The sequence below is a fragment of the Panthera uncia genome, chromosome A2, assembly GCF_023721935.1.
Source record: "Panthera uncia isolate 11264 chromosome A2, Puncia_PCG_1.0, whole genome shotgun sequence".
Taxonomy (NCBI): Eukaryota; Metazoa; Chordata; class Mammalia; order Carnivora; family Felidae; genus Panthera; species Panthera uncia.
Window position 1 is genome coordinate 66,127,923 of NC_064816.1, and position 23,373 is coordinate 66,151,295.

Genomic DNA, 23,373 nt, shown 5'->3' on the forward strand with positions numbered 1-23,373 from the left:
TATCAGCTCAGGTCATGATCCCAGAGTTGTGGGATCAACCCCCGCCTCAGGCTCTGGGAGGACAATATGGAGCCTGATTGGGATTCTTTCTCTCCCTACCTCTCTGCCCCTCCACTGTTTGTGCTTTCTCCTAAAAATAAATAAACTTTAGGGAAAAAAAAAAAAAAAGAACCCATTATCTCCTATCAAATTTGATAAATATCTATGATGGAAAAAAGATAAGCCTGTTTTTATTTTGAAATTATTTTAATTTACAAATACAAAACATCTTGGAAGGCAAAAAAGGAAAGAAAAACACAAAACATATAGACAGATTTTTACTCCATGAGCTTCTCAAATCCTCACTTATTCACCAATCCCCAAGATGAAAAACTCTTCTAAAAAGGTATTCAGCCACCACTGTAAAAGAAAGAAAAATGGTCCATTTAAGTGTATAGAACATTTTAATAACAATAATTATTTGAAATGCAATGTGCTACAATTTTATGGAACTAAAACCAGTTATCTGAGAACCCAAAGATAGCACAAAGGAGAAGAAACTGTACTTTAAAATCTTGTAACTAAAAAAGGTCCTTAGAGATGATGTGGCGTTTGAACAGGTTTGTATTAAAAACTCAGAATCCTCTTTTGGGGACACCTGTTTAACAGTCTGGCATAAAGTCTTTCTGAACAAGATGAAAAATACGAATTACATAACAGGATGGTTAGCTGGTAAGTTTTTCAAGTTGATACACAATCAGTTGAAAATAAAGAATGCGAACTAGTTCAACAGTTTCCAACTACTGTATCTTCACACAATCACTAAAAAACAGGGGTTTAATCATAATGAAAACAAAAATCACCTTTTCTGCAGAACTTCTAGGTTTCAAAAGCATAAACATTAAAACCGCATGCTAAGATGCACACTTTAGTATTGTTTACTAATTTTTTTTTGTTTTTTTAAATAGGCTCCACACTCTATGTGGGGCATGAACTCATGACCCTGAGATCATGAGTGGCATGCTCTACTGATAAGCCAGTCAGGCGTCCCTAGTATTGTTCAGTAATGTTAAAAAAGGAAAAATAATTGCACTACTCGATGAAAGTAATATGCCTGAAAGAAATACTCTTCAATATTACTTTAATGCCAAGTATTTTTAGTGTTTGTTATTAAACTGTATTGCTGTAACTAAACTATCCATGACTACATAACTCCTTTAAATTATAATACTATGGCTATTACTTGTGACTGCTATTTTATAGAAGAGGACATACATTTATCATAAGGGAAAACAAGTGATAATTTAGCCTAATGAAAGAGGAGCTTGTGGTTGTATTTCACTTGCCATCACCCCAAAATAATTAAAACAGTGACTTATGTTCTTTTCAAGCAGGAAAAAAAGATCTTTGGGTTTTACAGATGTCGAAGAATGTCATGAGAAGAATAAGTTTTGATAGCATTTCTCACAGAATGCTTTATTTGGCCTTCATTTTAATGTAAAAACTCTCTAAAGGTAGATTTCTAACTCCTTTAACTTTGAAACAATTTTGTCACCAGATGACAAGTTTTCTAAGTAACCAGCTGCTGAACCATCTCTGATTGTAAGATTGATAAAAGATACTGTGTGTTTGCCACAGAAAGAATTAAGTGAAAGCAAATTTTTAATACTTGTTTCAAAACCCTGTTAGAACAACCCGACTAAACTCAATCCAAAAAGGGTGCACTAAGGCTGCCCTGTCCTAAACAGAGTGCCCTGTCCTTAGGCTACAACTTAGACGAGGAAATAAAAGCTGTCATAATACAAAACTAGGATAAATAGGGGCGCCTGGGTGGCTCAGTCGGTCGAGCACCGACTTCGGCTCAGGTCACGATCTCGTGGTCCGTGAGTTCGAGCCCCGCATCGGGCCCCTGTGCTGACAGCTCAGAGCCTGAAGCCTGTTTCAGATTCTGTGTCTCCCTCTCTCTGACCCTCCCCCGTTCATGCTCTGTCTCTCTCTGTCTCAAAAATAAATAAATGTTAAAAAAAAAAAAAAAAAAAAAAAAAAAACCTAGGATAAATAACAATGTTGGACAGATTAAAAATTCAAAAGTCTTCCCTAAGGGCATCCAGGAAAAAGGAATTTAACAAGGAAAATGTTCCATTTTTAGGCTAAAAATAAACCACCCCAACTGTTTAAACCCAGGATAAAGGAAATTTATTGTAGCAGTTAATTGTGAGAAACCTGTCTGAGGATTTTAGCCGTCAGCAAGAAGACATATGTAGAGGCATTCGATTCTAAACGCTGGATTTTAAGAGAATGGATGAAATGCAAACTGGAGCATAAAGTGAGGAACAGGACTCAAAATAGGGAACGTTCAACAGAGCCAGCATGAGAGAGGGCTCTCAACAATTAGAAATAGAGGCTCCTAAAAAAAAAAAAAAAAAAAAAAAAAAGAAATAGAGGCTCCTGAGCCAGTCGGCCTGTGTATGGTACACTGCTCTACCGGTTACCGGCCAAGCAGCCTGAGGAAGTACCTACTCTCCGTGCCACAGTCTCTTCATCCATAAAATGAAAAGAACAGTACTAACCTCACAGAAGTGTCATGAGGATTAAAGGAGTTAACTAAAGCAGGAAGAGTCCCTGGCACACAGGAAGTGCCCAGTAAGTGTTAGAGATTGTTCATACCATCATGACCCTTAGAAAAAGATAAACCTTGAGTTGTTGACTTAATTCAACAGACACTTATTCAGTGCTTTTCATGGCTACAAGAGTACAGTGAACTAGGTTCTGCAGTGCGCACACACACCCCATAATATATGTATACGTACTTACATAGATTAACATTACGTGTGTGCATAGATAGATGTAAGTATCTATACCAGGAATGCCTCAGAACTCATAATTGAATGTGAAAGGCCCTATCAATCACTTAAGGCAGACAGTAATGCCTGGCAAGAGAGTTAAAAATATATTAAGTGAAGACTGGAGAAAAAATGTGAGAGGCACTCATATAACAATATACTGAAAGAGAGAAAGTTATATGTTGTCCCAAAGGGTAAAACTAAGAACAATGAGGGGTGTTTACAGGAAACAAATTCCCTATCAACTGAAAAAATTAACTGTATCAATTAAACCTATCTGGAATGGGAAGCAAGAGGCCCTGAGCTGTATGTATGGAAATGAAGTGACTTCCCAGAAACTCCATCCTACCCCTTCTGTTTACTGATGAGCTCAAGTGCAGCCCAGAGACACAGAGTCTCAGGTTTCCTAATTCTACTTGACCATTCTCTCCAGGATTCCACAATTCCAGAGCTGGTATTGCTTACTAGTAGTAGAATAGAGATTTCTCAAGTGATGGAGGAGATTCGAGAGACTTGATCCTTTTCAGGCCTAACTTTCTCTGATCTCACGGTATCTCTTCGTGGCACTTCTGCTTAATAACTATAATAACCTACTTAAGAACTCCATCTCACAATATATTCAGTCACTTATCATTTAGAAGACAACTTCCACCAGCATCTACATCAACAGTATCTAGTACTTAAAAGATGTATAGTTTACAAAACATGTCTAAATAATTGCTTCAAACCTCCCCATCCCATAAAATAAGCCCAATAGGTATTACTACTTCTAAATGGCGCTGAAGTTCAGAGATTAAATAAATGCAAAAGCATCAAAGAGCAAATGAGTACTGCAACTCATACCAAGTCTTTACACCAAACTAAAACGCCTAAAACTGACTACTCTCATTGCTCACTGCCATTAGGTTTCTCCACAACTTATAATCAATCTGAAAAGAAAAGCATTTAGGAAAGAATAAAGTAATCCCAGTTTGTCAGTGCTTTCTTCTCCTCTCTAAGACACTAAAGGGTTAAGAAACCCTCCATTAGTACCAGTGGCTCATGGCAGTCACAACTTCCATTTCATTGTCTTACCCCAACTGTTTTTTAGGGTTTTACATGACTTAAGCCATTAATCTTTACCATAACCCAAATAAAAGCTATTAGCCTTATGGAACAAAATGGGCAGAGAAGCTGAGTAAACTGCCCAAGGTCATGACAGCTATTAAGTAACAAAACAGAGGATTTGAACCTAAGAGATCGAGTCTAGAGTCTGAATTCTATCACTGTAGTGACTTTCACAGGGGGAGCATTTCCTCTACACTTTAAAAACCAACAACTTAATATACAGCATAAAGACTTAAATTTGAATACTGGTTCTGTCACTTGCTTGGTCAAACTGTTTTTAACTCACTTTCGTGACCCTTTAAAATTGTATTTATAAAAGAAAATTGTACCTATCTCAGAGTTGCTAATAAAGACTGTATAACATATAAAATCACTCTGAATTATCAGGTACTCAATAAATAGCAGCAGACTCTAGCAGCATTAAAAAGTCAAAGCACATATCTGTGTATTAATAACATCGCAGGCTGTCAACTCAAATGATTTCAGTTTTTATTCTATACTAGATACTGTCTATTTCAAAAAGTTTACTTACACAATGATGTTATTAATAGGGATATGGATCAATTTCACAAAAAAGCCAATGAATCCCATTATAGCAAATCCTATTGCTGTTGCCATGGCAATCTTCTGGAATTCTGGATTTAAAAACACAAAATTTAGATAATTTTTTACATTGACATTGCAAATATAGGAGAAAAAAATTAGCAGCAATATAAATAAACTTACTGGTGTACATTTCTCCTGAGAGTGAACATATCATTTTAAGTTAAACAAAACATGACATTATTAATAAATATTTGCTTGACAAATTTTTTTAATTTTCTTCTTTGATATTTAAGGACACATAGAAATAAAGTGTATGCCCATGCTAGTGATTCCATCAACAAGCAGCAAAATAGTCTAACTTCTTATCAAATGACCAGAATATCAAAAAAAAAAAAAAAAAAAAAAAGAAAGAAAAAGAAAAAAGAAACACGGATAACAGAAATATACAGCATCCATCTCAAAATTTGTTACACTGTTAAAAGGATTAATTATAGGGGTGCCTGGGTGGCTCGGTCGATTAAGCCTCCACCTTCAGCTCAGGTCACGATCTCACAGTTCATGGTTTCGAGCCCTGCATCAGGCTCTGTGCTTGACAGCTCAGAGCCTGGAGTCTGCTTCAGATTCTGTGTCTCCCCCTCTCTCTCTGCCCCTCCCCTGCGCACGCGCTCTCTCTCTAATTTAAAAAAAGTATTAATTATAAAAACATAAAACATGATTTTTAATGAACAATAGAGCTGTTGTTTTTGATTTCATAATGAAGCCAGGAATAAGGCTTGAGAAATCAAGCTGGGCTGGGCACAATCTGAAAACAGGTTTCAGACCATGGTAATGTTCCGTTTAATGTTATTTCCTCAGGGAAGCCCCCGTGCCCTCCTGACTTGGTTAGTCCTACTATTATGTGCTGTCCATACTTCTATTTGTCTTTCACGGTAATTACCGCAGAAGTAATTAGAGTTATAATTGCCATTACTGGTTCATGACTATATTCCCTGAAAGATTCTACACTACACAAAAACATGGACAGGTCTCTATTACATATGTGTATATATTTACTACACTACATATATATTATATTCTGTTATATTCCCAGGTGCTAACTCGGGAAACACTCAAATGAATAAAGGTACACCATTTCTGGTGCACCTTTTTACAGATGAATCATGAAAAACGAAGTTTAGCTTAGTAGATCGATAACAACTATACTGTTGATTTCATGTTAAGGTTTTGTTTTGGGGGGAGGAAATGGGGGCAGCAACAGAGAAGGGAGGACTCCAAAAGATCTTTCGGAGTGGAAATGTGGAAGACACTGACACCTAAAACTCTAAAGTCATTAAATACCACTAAGGCAAACCTAACATGAAACACAAGGCTGTGATAAATTATCTTTCACCATTTGAAAATACATAAAACGGAAAAATCTGTAAAGTGTAAAAAAGCGTACAAAATTTAGAAAATGGCAGTATTAAAATACAATAAAGCAAAATGAATCGCTAAAAATGTTGACAAAATAATGCAACAGCTATTAAGCAGAAAGATACCAATCAAAGAAAAGATTTAGCAAATGTAAAGATTTAATCTTTTCTCCCATTTTAAAGCTATTACCTTTTCTATCAGGTTTAGTGCACCTTTTGACCAGCCGAATTGAGTCCTTCACAAACTGCCGACTCGGCTCAACGAACTGCATTACCTGATCCATGATGCCTATTTAAAAAAAACAAAAAAGTAAGAAGATGCTCACTGGTATTGGTTATCATCAAATCAGCACTTCATCAGCTATATCAAAATATAAAGGAAACTAGTCATGAACTCATGTCTGATACGAGTCAATTCCATCTCATAAAACAAAACGAAACAATACAGACTCCAAGACAAAACAGACATTATATTTTCGTCAACTCCGGCATCAGATCAAAGGCTATAAAACAAGCACAGGCCTCACCTTCAGGATTATCACTGACACAGGACACATGCTCCTAACATGACAAGTTAAGCACTTAGCACATCCATTCCTTTCCCACTCTGCAGTCTTCTCATTGCTCCTGCTACGGAACCAACAATTTGGGGATCCAACAAGTATTTTCCATATTTTATTTTAAACTCTCAGAAACCAGTGTCAAGTGTAGTGAAGGCCAACTGTGACGCTGCAAGAATCTAGCCTAGGGGCAACGTGGACTTCAATCTGATTGTAAACCACAGCCACATAACACTTTCAGAAAAGAGTATTTTTGTGTGGAACAGATCTATCAAATCTTCAAAACCACAAAGATTGACTAAACCAAGATCCAGACTCTCAGAAGCTATTACCTGAACTCCAGACCTTTAGGTAGGACACACCTTTTAAGAAAACAGCGCTATATACTTCATCAGCTAGATTCTTCTGAGGAATCTACTGCCTAATAGAAATGTCACCCAATCTTAGCTTTGAGAGCTTTGAGAGCTTACTACTTGCATTTTACCCTACCTCCAGCCCTTTGAACAGTGGTCAGGCACATGATACTCAATAAATTTTTGTTACATCAAGGAATGAGTACCATTGGAAGAGCAGGTGGTGGTTCAAAGCCCTGTCTAGGAAATATAACCTTCCTAAGCTCCAATTTCCTCACCCGGCGCGGGCAGCTGGAATAAAATTCTATAAACATTCTAGGCCAAGTACATTGGGTCCCTCCAAAAACACAGCAATGCCTGTTTCCTTAGTACTTCACTTCACTTTGTTCTTCAAATCCAGCGGGCTTAAACTTTATAGATGTCGTGATGAAAGCTAAAAACTTTTCTCCATGAAGAAAAAAAAAAAAAAAAAGGCACAATGCGTAAAACACTGCGTTCACTTTCAGGGGAAGGGATCCAGCAACTTGGTATGATCTCTCGATCTAGAATCTAGACCAACCCTCTCACTTTACCCTATAGACGTGGTGGCAGGGCCAGGGCTAAATAGAACTCTTCCAAGGCAGGACACTACACACAAACTCCCAAAGCCTAAGGGAACTCCAGCGGCACGCCATCATCTCTGACCAGAGCACAGAAGACACCGGCAGCCCCCTAACAGAGTAAAACCTGCACACCGAGGTGGTCCAGGACGAGCAGCCAGAAAGCCGAAGCCTGGGCCAGGACTTTAGGCGCTGAAGGAGCAAGGGCTGTCCAAAGCCACACTCCTTCGGTACCTCGGGAGGCCGCGGCCCCGGGCCTTTACTTCCACAGAGGCCGTGCGAGGAGGTTTGTGGGCAGCCGGGGGCGCCAGACCGCCCAGAACGGAGAGCCTCCCGGAGAGGGCCGCCGACTGGCCCATGCCCGTCGCCTCCGCTAGTCACAAAGGATTCATCCCCAAGCCCACCAAGAGACAGATGCTCACCTGCCCGGCAAACTCTCAGACGCCAGCGACACGTAGCACAAAAGCGGACTGACCAAGGACGGCCGGAACCGGAAACCGAGTCTCTGGCCTATGCCCCGCCCACTCCCCCGTTCATTGGTCCTTTACGCAGAAACATCAGTGCGCAGGCGCAGCTGACGGGCAGTTTGGACACGCATCGCGGAAGAGGTGCGCTGCGGGGGTTTTTCTGCAGTTTGAGTGTGGCGTCTGCCGGGTTCTTCCCTGGCTAACTCCCCTGTTCCCCCAGCAGGCCGATCTCACCCTATTCGCGTTCACAGCAAGAGGCCTCTTCGGCCTTGCGCGGTACCTGTTCTATTACACACGAACTGGGTAAATCTCTGCTAAATGGATTCCATTTGAGGGGATGATTTCTGATAGAAGTTTCTGTTTTATGCAGTTCATCTTGGTCGTGTATCTCCTGACTGTCCATACTTTCTGGATGCATTTAATTTTATTGGTCAAAATGAAGCTTATAAACAAAACAATCATATGACCGACCTAGCTCGAAATGGTCTCCAACCCCCAAAGCTGGCTTTCCTCTGGTTATCAGTCTTGGGACTATATCTAGAATTGAATCCATCATTAGGTGTACTCTAGGTTTGATTTGGTTTGGAGAAGTGGTTATAATGTATGTATGGTATCTGACTAGGCTTTTCTGAAAATATTATGAACTCAGATATTTGGTGGTAACAGGTGAGCTTGTCAACTTGTGATTTTGTATTTAGAATGAATCATTACTTGGACAGTTATTTGAGCACCTATAAACAATTATTGAGTACTGTGTAATTACTGTGGTCTAGTTAAGGGAATTTACAGTGCAAGGAGAAAGACAAGGTATAAGTTAGTATAAATGCTATAGAACAAATAAAGACGGGGCGATGTTGTGAAGAGAAAAACAGAGAGAAAAGATGGTAGGATAAAGACAGAATTCCCTTAGATGGCCACTGTAAGGATACTAAGGAGATGATACATGGGCTGAAATCTTAAGGATGAAGAATTATTCCGACACACCCAGGTCTGTTCAGAATTTAAAAATGACTGTTAGGCTAAGGCAAAGTATCCATATGAACTTTGTCACATGTATGAACCACCTGTAATGCAGTGTATGGAGAAGGTTTTAAATACTTAGGCTTATGAGCTGTAACCTTTGAATCAGTATCTGGAGGTTTAGGGGTTAAAAATCTGTATTTAAGGGGCATTGGGTGACTAGGTTGGTTAAGTGTCCGACTTCCACTCAGGTCATGATCTCAAGGTTTGTGAGTTCGAGCCACCCCTCAGGCTCTGTGCTGACAGCTCAGAGCCTGGAGCCTTCTTCCGATTCTGTGTCTCCCTCTTTCTCTGCCCTGCCCCCACTCATGCTCTTTCTCAAAAATAAATAAACATTAAAAAAAAATTTTAATCTATATTTAAAAGAAAAATTATTAGGAGATTTTAGGTACTGAAGTTTCTAGCACTGATAATTTTAGCACCCCTCTGAATTCAATATTCTGTCAGCTGCTCCTGAGTTATATTTATTTCTCAGGCACCAAGGTACCCTTACCCTGCTCCACTGTTAGGATAAGAGAGCTAAGAGGTGGCACAGACCTCGGGGCTCTGAAAACTGTCTTACTCTGCTTCACTTCCAACACATCCTGTAGTCAAATGTACTATGAAACAAGTATCAACAGACTCCAGTATTTTGCTTTGACATGGGACAAAAATCATAATCACGTATCATCATATTTGGAAAACCTAGGATCTTAGCTAGAAGGAAAGCGCCGCCCATCACCCGAACAAATGTATATAACAGACCACTGAGCATTATGGACCACCACATTGAACGATTCGGTTTTTGATATCTACGTGAGTATTATATTTGTATAGCCACACATAAGCAATTAGAGTTTCTCCTTGAATACAGAACTTATGGACATAGATTTTGGAAGTGCCAAATGTCATACAGTGACAATAGAGCCATGGAAAGTGGTAAACAGAACTCTACTATTGCAATATTCTTAACATTTCTCATGAAGTGGTATAGTACTGTGTTAAGAATGAAACCACTAGGGGCGCCTGGGTGGCTCAGTCCATTAAAATGCCAGCTCTTGATTTTGGCTCAAGTCTTAGTCTCACAGTTGTCAGATCCATCCCAGAGTCACACCCTGCCTCCACTGCGCTGGGCAGAGCCTGCCTAAGAATCTCTCCCTCTCTCTCTTCCCCTTCCCTGCCCTCTCTCTCTCAAAAAAAAAAAAAAAAAAAAAAAAAAAACACAAAAAAAACTGCAACCACTTTAAATAACTGTAAAGTGAGAAAATTAGAGAAAGACAAATATCATGTGACTTGACTCATATGGAATTTAAGATACAAAACAGATGAACATAAGGGAAGGAAGCAAAAATAATATAAAAACAGGAAGGGGACAAAACGTAAGAGACTTAAGTATAGAGAATAAACAGGATTGCTGGAGGGGTTATGGGTGGGAGCATGGGCTAAATGGGTCAAGGGCATTAAGGAAGACGCTTGCTGGCATAAGCATTGGAGGTTATACATAGGGGATGAATCACTGGAATCTACTCTTGAAATCATTATTGCACTATCTGCTAACTAACTTGGATGTAAATTTAAAAAATTAAAAGAACACAATTTGCCCAAAAGGAGGCAGGAAAAGGTGAACAGGGAACAACAAAAAAGCAAAACAGTCAAAAAAAACAACAAAACAGAAGAACTAAATATAAGCACATTTATAATTGTATTACATCTAAATGTAATTTCTAGGTTTAAAAATTCCCCTTAAAAAAAAAGTCAAAGTGGGTTTAAAACCCAAAGATTTGGCTATTATGCTGATTGCATGGATGCACTTTAAATATAAAGGCATAAGTTGCGAGTAAATAGATAGAAGTTGAAAACAATAAAACAATATCGGAATTTGTTACTGGGGCTTATTGAGAGCAGATAACATTAGATAATGTAGATTTTAACAACAGGAATTACTGGAGATAAAAAGTAACATTTTGTAATGATTAAAGGTCATTTCATCAGGAAGTTATATTCGTCATAAATTTGTGTGCCCTTAATAACTGAGCTTCAAATGTCATGAAACAAAAAGTAACAAAAAGACAAATCTACAAACGAGATTTTCACAATCTTCTTTCAGCACTTCATGGAATTAGGCAAAAAAGAACAATCAGTGAAGAAATTGAAGATCTGACATTATGAACCACCATGACCTAACTATGAATGGAGCAGTACCCCCCCTCCAAAGCTGCAGGTACATTCTCTCCAAGTGCACACGGTACTTCCAGATAGAACATATGGGACCGTAAAAGAAGTCTTAAATATAAAAAATATTGGAATCATACATGGGTTTTCTCTGACCACTGTGGAATTAAGTCTGTAACAACCAGATAGCCAGATAAGTCCAAGTACTGAGAAATCGCGTTCTTCTAAATAAATCATGGGTCAAAGAAGAAATCACAAGGGAAATTTGAACATAGCTTGAACTGAATGTTAATGAGAATGTGGTATATGAAATCTCAAGATGCTACTACACACCCACAAGAATGGTTAAAAAGGTTGATAACATCAAATTTGGGCATAAACAAATCAATCAGAATTCTTATCTTTGTTGGTAGGAGCGTAAAATGATACAATCTTTTTGGAAAACTTTTGGCAGTTTGTTATATAACTAAGCATATGCCACCCTCTTATTTCATAATTCCAATTTTAGGTATTTACTGAAGATATATGAAAATATATTCACCTAAAGACTTGTATAAGAATATAGCAGGTTTATTTGTAATCAGAAGAACTAAAGTGATTCATGGGTCCATCAAAAGGAGAGTAGATAGGATATATGGAAGTGTTGAATTACTATATTGTCCACCTGAAACTAATATAACACTATGTTAACTAACTGGAATTAAAATAAAAACTTAAAAAGGGGGAGGAGTGGATAAACAAAATGGTGTAATTCCACAATTAAATACTACTACACAATTGAGAGAGAAAAAAAAATATATGCAATAATATTGATGAATATTATGAACATTATGGTGAGTGAAAGAAATCTGTGAGAAAGAGTGCATATTTTGCAATTCTATTGTTAAGTTCTAGGGGGTAGAATTAGTGTATGGTGAAAACTGGGAGAAGGATGAGGAAACTCAGGTGAGAGTATGAAACTTAACCAAGGGTTAGAGTTACACGGGTGTGTTAGTTCAGACTGCATAACAAAATACCACAGACTGGATGGCTTAAACAATACACATCATTTTTCACAGTTCTAGAGGATAGAAACCCCAGATCAGGGCACCAGCACAGTCACGCTCTTGGTAGAGGGCCTCTTCCTTGTTTGCAGAGGGCTGTCTTTTTCTATCCTCATTTGGCCGGAAGAATGATAGTCCTTCCCCTTATATGAATACTAATTCCATCATTAGGCTCCACCCTCATTACCTTATTACCTCCCAAAGGCCCCACCTCCATCATAGTAGTATGTTTGGGGGTAACACAAACGTTCAGGCCAAGGTAACAGGTGTATGCACTTCTCACAGTTCATCAAATAGCACTCTTAAGGTCTGTGCATTCTACTTTATATAAAATTTGCCTCAAACAAATAAGGCCCTATAAACAAATATTAAACCCTAGTTAAATGATATAACCACTGACAAGAGTGAAGTATACAATTATCTGCAACTTAGGTAAATGGTGCATTTACAGTTTGATGGAATAATGGATAGGTAGGGTATAAAGCAAATACAGTAACGTGTTAATTGTAGACTCTTAGTTGTAGTTGTGTGGGTATTCACTGAACAATTTTTACACAGGAAATTTTTTGTAACATGGGGGAAAGTATACACAGATCACTAAAGTTTTTGAATTTTTGTTCTGACAAATAATGATAAATATAAATTGAATGTATATGTGGTAGAAATTTTAAATTGTCCTTTAATTTAAAGATACCAGTGAAATATTAATGGTGTTATTTGAGATAAGCTGAATTAATGCTCCATTTAGATTCCTGACTCTCTGCCTAAAGCAAGAAAAAGTTAAAAACCCTATAGAAAGGATTTTTTAAAACACCAAACTTAAGTAATAAAGCCTCTGGTTAGGTTAACGAATATTTTTTTACCCAGAGTTTTAGTCTTTTGTTCCTTAAAGTAGGAAAATATAACCTTTAATTGAAAATGGGATGTATGATATTTTTTTTACACGTATTTTACTCCCAAGCAAGATCTCTTTGTTTGAAGGAGAGTTTAAAAAAAAAAAAAATTTTTTTTATTTTTCATTTATTTTTTATTTATCATTTATTATTTTTATTTTTCGTTTATTTATCATTGAGAGACAGAGAGAGACAGAGCATGAGCATGGGAGGGGCAGAGAGAGGGGGAGACACAGAATCTGAAACAGGCTCCAGGCTCTGAGCTGTCAGCACAGAGCCTGACTTGGTGGCTCGAACTAACAAACCCAGGAGGATCATGACCTGAACCAAAGTCAGACGCTTAACCAACTGAGCCACCCAAGCGCCCCTGTAGGAGAGTTTAAAATTACATCTCTACATCTTCCTTTTATAGACTTTCAAAATGGGTGTTGAAAACATATCACTAGAGTTCTCCTTGCAGTAATTTAAGAAGTTTTATTTTTTGTTACAAAATAATATTGTGTTATGTGATGCGATATATAAATTATCTCTATGTCTATGTTTAGGAAAAAGCTAATATAGATTTGCTAATGTTCAAATTGTATTACCGTTGACGGTTCTTACTAGTTTAAATAATCAAACTTTTAAGTTTTGTTTTTTTAAGGTACTAAGATATTTCATAAAGGGATAGTAAAATTCTACTGTATCCTGGGTTTTAGGGACCTTCCCACCTACCAGCAATTCTCTGGGAGGCTATGCTTCACTTTACAAGTAGCGGGAAGAAACCCCTGCTGGTTTGGCCCCGCCCACAGAAACAAGTGTAGTCAGAGCTCACCATCTAGTGCTGGTGTCACAGCAGCCATCCTTGACTTGTGGCGGCTCTGGCGTTCACTTCCTTGTCCCCTTGCTTCAACTAGGGTTATGTATTTTTGTTCCCTTACCTGTAATTCCTCTGTAACATCCTGCCCCACCTTATTCTCCCAACTCTCCATTTCCTTTTACTAGACTTCCTTCAAATCCCTCTTTGTGGGAATTTATGTTTTATTTCTTCTCTAAGACAAATAGTTTTATACAGTCAGCACCACACAACTAAAATGGCTGGAAGATCGGGAGCAGGATCTGTGAAGAACTAAGGACCCCATAGCACCCATCTTTTTGTTGTGTTTTAGCTTGTCTAAGTATCAGAAACTGGGAAGAACTGCATTTTTTTAAAAGAAGCTATGGGGCGCCTGGGTGGCGCAGTCGGTTAAGCGTCCGACTTCAGCCAGGTCACGATCTCGCGGTCCGTGAGTTCGAGCCCCGTGTCAGGCTCTGGGCTGATGGCTCGGAGCCTGGAGCCTGTTTCCGATTCTGTGTCTCCCTCTCTCTCTGCCCCTCCCCCGTTCATGCTCTGTCTCTCTCTGTCCCAAAAATAAATTTAAAAAAATAAATAAATAAAAAAATAAAAGAAGCTGATGGTCAGAAAGTATAATAGATGTACCCTTGGGAGTGATACAGAATCATGAAAGTGTGAGTAGAGCTCCAGAAAAAAATTAAAGATTGGACGTAGAAACAAAGAGTCGTTGGGGCAAAAATATTTTGGAGATAAATATGATCAGGTCAAATATGGTTGGTTTTATTTTTGTTTTTTTCTTGAGAGAGAGAGAGAGAGAGCACAAGTAGGATAGAGGAAGAGGGGGAGGGAGAGAGAATCTTAAGCTCCATGCTTAGCCCAATGCAGGTTTCAGTCCCACAACCCTGGGATCATAACCTGAGCTGAAATCATGAGTCGGACGCTCAACCAACCGAGTCACCCAGCACTCCTAGGCCAAATACACTTTTTTTAAGTACTTTAAAGAAATTATTCTGTTTTATTTCTCCATAAACACAAGAACTAGAATAGGGCAATGAAAATGACTTGAGACATTTAGATGGCACATACTTAATTTTACCAGCGACCCTACACTGTCACTTCTTTTTTTTTTTTTTTTTTTAATTTTATTTTTGGGACAGAGAGAGACAGAGCATGAACGGGGGAGGGGCAGAGAGAGAGGGAGACACAGAGTCGGAAACAGGCTCCAGGCTCCGAGCCATCAGCCCAGAGCCTGACGCGGGGCTCGAACTCACGGACCGCGAGATCGTGACCTGGCTGAAGTCGGACGCTTAACCGACTGCGCCACCCAGGCGCCCCTACACTGTCACTTCTAATAAACAATTCTTGTTAGTTCTCTGCAGCATTTGATGCCATCAACTACTTGCTCTTGAAACTCTGCTACCTTTACTTTTAAAAACAAAAAAAAATAAAAAATAAAAAATAAAAAACAAAAACAACAAAAAAGCACTTTTCTGACCATTTCTGAGTCTCCTTATGAGACTTTGTTTCCTGCACTGGTCCTGTATGTTCAGGGTAGGCTAACTGTTCTAACACACAACCCAACATCTGCTCTAACACCGTGTTTATTTCTTGCCCAGAACCAGTCTAAAGTGGACTTGAGGTAGCGGTGGGGTCTGTTTTACCTAGTCATTTAGCATCTCAGGCTCCTTCCATTGTACAGTTCTGCCAATTTCTAGGGCCTTGGAGTCTTCTGGTGCCTCCTCTGCATCCAGCCAGAAGATGAAGGAAAGAAAGAATGTAGAGGATTGTGTGAGACTTTAGAGTCCTGAAAACAGCATTCATCACTTTCCCCTAACTCCCTTTGACCACAACTCACCTGTAAGGTGTCACTGAACTGTAGAAGTCATAGGAAGCGTAGTTTCATTGTGTGCCAGAGGGTGAAGGAGACATCAATACAACCGAACAATTAGCCGATCTTTACCATTTTCTTAGATATTAGTGTTCCTAAGTGTTCCATTCTCAAACTATTCTTACATTTTAGACTCTTCAGGTGATTCTTGAGGTTTTGACTACTATGAGTAGATTATTGACAAGTTTATATTTCTGACAAGGTCTTGTTAAATGAAAAAAAAAAAACGTCTACAGTATGTTACAACTTATCTAAGAAATTTTAATAATATCGCACACACACACACACACATATATATTAATGAAAGGATGAACTTTTAAGATTATATGACTACCTATAATGTGGAGAGAATACGGATAGAAGTGAAAACTATTTGTATATACCTTATTGAGTAGATTTAATTTTGGAGCTGTGAATATTTTATTTGATTACTTTTAAACTCTTAATCTTTTAAGAGCAAACTTTTGCAATACAGAGTAACTGTTCTAAATGGGTTTAGAACAGCCATCTGTGTGGTATAAGGATAAAATGAAAAGCATAAGGATTTAAGGAATTTTTAGTAATATTTTTGGTAGGACTGTTGGTATTGTTTTTGAGACTGTTATGTGTGATTATGGGATAAAGTAACTATGTTGGCATCATTGAAAACTAGAATTTTCAGAGTTGCTGAAAGGATAAACTGGTATTGTTAAATTACAAACCTGTCATCTTTAGTTTGAATTGGGAATGCCATGAATTTATGGAGTATTTTATCTGAAAGCAAATAAATAAAATTTCCTGGTTCTGATCTCTAGAAAGGCCTAGAAACAATGTTCAACAGAGTGGCAATGAGTTCCTAGCCCCCAGATTATGGTCTCTCTATCCTATTTTCTTTTTTTTTTTTTTTCCTTTTTAAAGTTTGTTTATTTACTTTGAGAGAGTAGAAGAGTGCCTGGGTGGCTCAGTTGGTTAAGCACCAGACTCTTGATCTCAGCTCAGGTCATGATCTCACAGTTCGTGAGTTCGAGCCCCACATTGGGCTCTGCACTGACACTTGGAGCCTGCTTGGGATTCTCTCTCTCACTCTCCCTCTCCCCTATCCCACTCGCATTCTCTCTCTCTCTCAAATAAATAAATAAACTTAAAAAAAAGAAAACATTGTGAAAAACATCAAGGTTGGAGTTATCGTAAGATATATAGTCTTAAAATGTTTTAATTTTAGGCTGTAAAATTGGTGCCTTGCTGTGATGAGAAAATTAACACCCTTCTTCCTTACTCCCCTCCCAATTTCTGTTAGTGTTTTGGAATATTCCCTAAATGAGGGATGATTCTTTTGGTGAGGCAAAGTGTAATTCTTTTAAAACAATAAAGTGAAAAATTCTAAGACTCCCCACACTCCTTACACCATCATATCCTAGCTAATGGCATAAAACAAGAAAAGAGTGGGAGGAAGGCATATAGATTTAGGAAAGAGAGAATTGTCTTTCTTCACAGGTGACATGATTGACTCTGGAAAACCCCAAAGAATTAAAAAAAAAAAGAGTCTGGAACTAAGAAGCAGTTATAGCAAGATTACAGGATACAAAGTTAACTTACGAAAGTCTATTACTTTGCTAGATACCAGCAATGAAAAATTGGAAATAAAAAAATACATCATTTTTATTAGCACCAAAAAGAGAGGGAGGAAAGAAGGGAGGCAAGTTGACTGAGGTATAAATTTAAAATATGTAGAAGATCTATATTAGGCAAGCTATAAAACTAATGAAAGAAATCGGAGAAGATTTAAATAAATGGAGAGAGATTCTGTGTTCATGGATAGGAAGAGTCAATATTTCAAGATGTCAGTTCTTCCCAACTTGGGATTCAACACAATTCCCATTAAAATCCCAGCAAATTATTTTGGATGTCAACAAACTGATTCTGAAGCTTATGGAAAAACAAAAGACTAGACAACACAATATTGAAGAAAGATGGAAAATTGGCAGTACTAGGCTTTAAGACTTACTGTAAATCTAACGTAATTAAGATAGTGTGGTATTGGTGAAAGAATAAACAAATACAGCAAAACCTTGGGTTGTAACTTGTTTTGTGAGTGTTCAGCAAGACAAGCAATCATTTCTAATAAATTTTAATGTGATAAATGGGCGATGTCTTGCAACATGAGTAGTACATGGCACCGAATGTCACAGGATCGCAACTGAGTCAATGATTTTCTCTGTCTCTTCCTCTCTCTCTGTGGGATTGTGAGTGATCATCTCCCATGCTTGGATGCTCAGTCTCAGGCCGCGGTGTTTGGCAGAAATCAGTGATATTTTTCAGAATGTTGGAAAGTGCCCACAACTGTCACTAGTGTATTTTTTGTCCTTTCAAAGCACCTATGGATACTCCTTTGCCTTTCCTTACAAGAGTGAGCTTAGGAATGCTTTACTTCATTCTAGGTCAGGCTGCCTGCAGATATAGACCCTTTCCTCTGCTGCCGTATTTCCAGTTACATTAAATACAGTATATGACAAGAGTTTATTAATACTGTAATCTAAAAAAGATTCCATTGAGCCTATAGATAGCAGTGATTCTGTTAGTGATAGTGAAAAATTATCCTACACAATAACCCTCCCTTCTTTTGTCTCCCTCACACCAGCCATGAAGGTTTTCAAAGGTAAGTGCAAGTTAATTTATTTTTCTTTATATTTTATATTTTCTTTATTATTTTGTATTATATTACAGTATTGTAATCATTTTTATGAATATATTTGGGTTGTAGAACGAACCATCTGAGTTTCCATTATTTCTTATGGGGAAATTCACTTTTATATACAAGTGCTTTGGATTGTAAACATGTTTCCGGAACAAATTACGCTTGAAAACAAAGGTTTTACTAGATCAATTGAACAGAACAGAGAACACAGAGATAGACCCACACAAATACAGTCAACTGAAATTTGCCAAAGGAGCAAAGGCAATTCAGTGGAGCACAGCTAGTCTTTTCAACAGATGTACCAGAAAAACTGGAAATCCGCATGCAAAAAATGAATCTAGACACAGACCTTACATCATTAACAAAAATTAACTCAAAATGGATCATAGACCGAAGTGTAAAATGCAAAACTATAAAAATCTAGAAGATAGAATAAGAGAAAACCCAGGTGACTTTGGGTTTGGTATTGAGTTTTTAGATACAACACCAAAAGCATGACCCATGAAAGAAAAATTTAATAAGTGTGATTTCATTAAGGTCAAAACTTCTGCTCTACAAGCGACACTGTTAAGAGAATGAAAAGACAAGCCACAGACTGGGAGAATATATATTGCAAAATATATCTGATAAAGGACTGTTACTTAAAATATACAAAGAACTTTGAAAACTCAGCAATTAAAAAAAAATGGGCGAATTTGCAACAACATAGATGAAGCTGGAATGTATTATACTAAGTGAAATAAGTAAGTCAGAGAAAGACAAATACCAAATGATTTCACTCATGTGGAATTTAAGAAACAAAACAGATGAACATATGAAAGGAAACCACAAGAGACTCTGTAATGATAGAGAACACACTGAGGGTTGATGGAGGCAGGTGGGTAGGGGATGGGCTTGATGGGTGATAGGCATTAAATCGGGCACTTGTGGGGCACCTGGGTGGCTTAGTCAGTTAAAAGTCCAACTTCAGCTCAGGTCATGATCTTACAGTTCATGAGTTCAAGCCCCGCATTGGACTCTCTGCTGTCAGTGCAGAGCCTGCCTTGGATCCTCTGTCTCCCTCTCTCTGTGCCCCTCCCTGACTCATGCTCTCTCTTTTTCTCTCTCAAAAATAAATAAACATTATAAGAAGAGAGCACTTGTGATAAGCACTGGGTGTTGTATGTAAATGATGAATCATTGAATTCTCCTAAAACCAGTATTACACTGTATATTAACTAAATTTTTTAAGTTTATTTATTTTGAGAGAGAGAGAGTGCATGTGCATGCACATGCAGGCACAAGTGAGGGAGGGGCATAGAGAGAGGGAGAGGGAGAATCCCAAGCAGGTTCCATGCCATTAGTATGGATCCCAACTCAGGGTTCCATCTCATGAACCTTGAGATCATGACCTGAGCCAAAATCAAGACTTGGGTGCTTAACCGATTGAGCCACCCAACTAACTAAAATTGAGGTGCCCCAACTAACTAAAATTTAAATAAAAATTGTGGTTTTTTTTAATTTTTATTCAAGTTGACATAACTAAAAAATAGGCAAGCGATCTGAACAGATGCCTCAGTAAAGAAGATATATAGATGGCAAATAAGCATGTGGAAAGGTGCTCAATATCACGGCATCGGGGAGTTGCAAATTAAAACAATGAGATACTACTACTACTTGTATTGATAACAGGTAGTGCAGCAACAGACTTTCATTCATTTCTAGCAGGAATGCAAAATGGTACAATCACTTTGGAAGACAGCAGGGCAGTTACTTATGAAGCTAAACATAATCTTGCAATACCATTCAGCAATCACGCTGTAGTTTTCTGTACTTTCAGTTTTTCCATAAACTTAAAACTACTCAAAATTTGTCGATTAGTAAAAATTAAAAATGAATTATAGGATTCCAGGAGATGGATGGAGAACCTGGGTGGCTCAGTTGTTTAAGCGTCTGACTCTTGGTTTCAGCTCAGGTCATGATCTCATGGCTGTGTGGGTTCAAGCCCCACATCGGGCTCTGTGCTGGTAGTGCAGAGCCTGCTTGGGATTCTCTCCCACACTATCTGCCCTTTCCCCAATTGTGCTGTCTCTGTCTTTCTCAAAGTAAATAAATAAACTTAAAAAAAATTTTAAGACTCCAAGAGATGAAAAGAAACTAGATTCATTCCATTGTTTTCTTTACGCTGTATCTAAAACCAAGTGAAGCAGCATTGAGACTCTTCCACTCTTTCCGTCTATCAGTCAGTCTTTGTTTTTGTTGCTGTTGTTGTTGTTGTTGTTGTTTTGTTTTCAAGGTTCTGAGAAGTTCAGCATCTCTGTAAGACAAAGCAGATAGAGATGAGTTTACCACATACCTAGTTATAGCCAACTGAGTCTTTTAAAGAAGGCAAGGAATTGGGGTGCCTGGGTGGCTCAGTCTATTGAGCGTCTGACTTCAGCTCAGGTCATAATCTTGTCGTCTCTCAGTTCGAGCCCCGTATTGGGCTCTGTGCTGACAGCTCAGAGCCTGGAGCCTGCTTCGGATTCTGTGTCTCCCTCTCTCTCTGCCCCTCCCCCACTCATGCTCTGTCTCTCTCTCTCTCTCTCAAAAATAAATAAATATTTAAAAAAAAATTTTTTAAGAAATAAAGAAGGCAAAGAGTTCTGACTCCTTTATTAAATAATGGAACATAATAATGGAACAGAATGACATTCAGTCACACTTCCTTTATAGTGAGACACGGAAAATGTTACTGGCTGTATTGCGTGCCCCCCAAATTCACATGTTGAAATCCTCAACCCCAATTCCTCAAAATGTGATTGTATTTGGAGATAAGATCTTTATTTTTTAATGTTTATTTATTATCTTGTGTGTGAGAGAGAGGTAAAGAGAGAGAGAGAGAGAATCCCAAGCAGGCCCTGCACTGTCAGCACAGAGCCCAATGCAGGGCTTGAACTCACAAATGGTGAGATCATGACCCAAGCCAAAACAAGAGTCCGAGGCTTACCTGAGCCACCCAGATGCCCCTGGAGATAAGGTCTCTAAAGAATTAATTACATTAAAAGGAGGTCATTAGGATGGGCCCTATTCCAATAAGACTGGTGTTCTTATAAGAAAAGGAAATTTAGGTGTGCCTGAGTGGCTCAGTCAGTTAAAACATCTGACTGTTGATCTCAGCTGAGGTCTTGATCTCAGGGTTGTGAATTCAGGCACCGTATTGGAGTCTGGCTGGGCATGAAGCTTACTTAAAAAAAAAAAAAAAAGAAAAGAAAAAAGTAATTAAGGAAAGGAAATTTGGACACAGACGAGTGCAGAAGGAAGATGATGTGAAAGATACAGGAAGAAGACTGACATCTACAAGTTAGGGAAAGAAGTCAGAAAAAACCAACTTTGCTGATATCTTGATCTCCAACTTCTAGCCTCCAGAATTGAGAAAATAAATTTCTGTTTAAGTCACCCAGTCTGTGGTACTTGTTTATGGCAGCCCTAGCAAACTAGTACAGAAGGCAAGGTTTTATTGCCTATTTTTCCTTCCTGTTTCCAAAAAGAAATAAAAGTTCAAGTGAGCAAATTTTTGGATACACAGTAATCTCATAGGAATATAAAAATCATGAACTGTTGTTTTCCAGTGTTGCAATGAAGACATGTAGGGCTTTGTGAAAATGTATACCTGAGAAAAGAATCAGATATATATTTTTTTAATTGAAGTATAGTTGACCTACAATATGTTAGTTTCAGATGCACAACATAGTGATTCAACAGTTATACATTATGAAATGCTAATCCACGATTAGTGAAGTTAAAGGGGGGGTGTCACAGTTTTTAAACATTGTTTTTAAAATTGTGTCAGTTAATTTTATTGTCAAGTAGCTTTTTAAAAAAATTTCTTATGAACACTATATTTCCTGTGTTCGTGCATGTTTAAATATACCTGTCTTTATGTTTAGTGGCTTGGGGGGGTGGGGTGGGTATAAAATTGGGTGTCATTTAACTTTTCTTGGAAATTGGACTGAAATTAATTATTCTATTATCTGCTAGCACTAAGCGTTAGAAAGGAGAAATTTGACATTAGCTTGAAATGTGTCCTTCTTACTTTGCATCTTCTATGTGATTAAAGAATTCTTTGGGAAACAATGGGAATCCTGAAATCAATGGAAACAAGAGCTGCCTTGATAAAAACCGTATTTTATGTAGCTTTAAATTTTTTTTTTAGCATTTATTTATATTTGAGAGAGAGCAAGCGAGCCCAAGTCAGGGAGGGGCAGAGAGAGAGGGAGACGCAGAATCCAAAGCAGGCTCCAGGCTCTGAGCTGTCAGCACAGAGCCTGATGCAGGACTGGAACCCACGAACCTCGATATCATGACCTGAGCCAAAGTCGGAAGCTTAACCGACTAAGCCACCCAGGTGCCCCTTTATATAGTTTTTTACGTAGACTAATTCTCAGGGAAGTTTGTGTTCTTACATCTTGTAAAAAGTGTTCTGTTTCATATGTTGGTTTATCTGTTTAAGGAGACTGCCCTTTTATTATTTTTTCTTTGTTCTTTAAATATTATATTTTCTTAATTGTTTTATCTTATTTCTCTATTCACTGTGATTGGCTCAAGCCTTTTTATACTTTATTAATTCCATTTTTAACTCTTCTATTTCTTGCTGTTTCTAATTCATTTTCTGATATTTTCATTCTCAAATTTTTTTAGCAGTACAGTTTTTTTTTAATTTCATTCAATTTTTAGGTTATTGGCTGATGAGAAATCATCTTCTGGAGTTCATGTCCTTATTAATTTTTTTTTTTTTTTTTTTTTTTTTTTTTTTTTTTTTTTTTTTTTTTGGTCACAGAAAGTACTTGCGGAGAGTGTTCTTCTATTTCTTTTAGATTTCTGCTCTTAGGTTCTTTATCTGCCTTCTGTCTGCTGTTGTCATCTCTCTGCAACTTTATTTTTTAGTAGTATGTTTGTATAATTTTGTTTTATTTATGTTTTTATTTAAATCCAAGTTAGTTAATGTATAGTGTAAATAATGGTTTCAGTGCACGTACGTGTAACATTCAGTGCTCATCCCAACA

At 37.8% G+C, this 23,373-nt stretch overlaps 1 protein-coding gene and 1 long non-coding RNA gene across 3 annotated transcripts in view; both read right to left on the reverse strand.

The window, feature by feature from the left end:
• Positions 1 to 227: 227 nt before the first annotated feature.
• Positions 228 to 7,919, reverse strand: SEC61G (SEC61 translocon subunit gamma). Its single transcript, XM_049641281.1, has 4 exons — positions 7,822 to 7,919; positions 6,078 to 6,176; positions 4,462 to 4,564; positions 228 to 399 (listed from the first exon to the last, which is right to left on the reverse strand). The coding sequence occupies exons 2-4, from the start codon at positions 6,169 to 6,171 to the stop codon at positions 390 to 392; spliced, it is 207 nt and encodes a 68-aa protein (XP_049497238.1). The 5' UTR covers positions 6,172 to 6,176; positions 7,822 to 7,919; the 3' UTR covers positions 228 to 389.
• Positions 7,920 to 20,473: 12,554 nt separating this feature from the next.
• Positions 20,474 to 23,373, reverse strand: part of LOC125929786 (uncharacterized) — a 29,072-nt gene continuing 26,172 nt past the window's right edge. For both annotated transcript variants that reach the window (XR_007459964.1, XR_007459963.1), the window contains one exon: positions 20,474 to 20,645. This is a non-coding gene — a long non-coding RNA (uncharacterized LOC125929786). The remainder of the gene's footprint in view (positions 20,646 to 23,373) is intronic.

What these genes read in the sequence shown, in the direction of transcription:
- SEC61G (XM_049641281.1), bottom strand. Translation starts at nt 6,171, where the DNA reads ATGGATCAGGTAATGCAGTTCGTTGAGCCGAGTCGGCAGTTTGTGAAG. An exon ending in CACTAAACCTGATAGAAAAG is followed by an intron (nt 4,565 to 6,077) that starts GTAATAGCTTTA and finishes TTTTAAATCCAG; the next exon opens with AATTCCAGAAGATTGCCATG.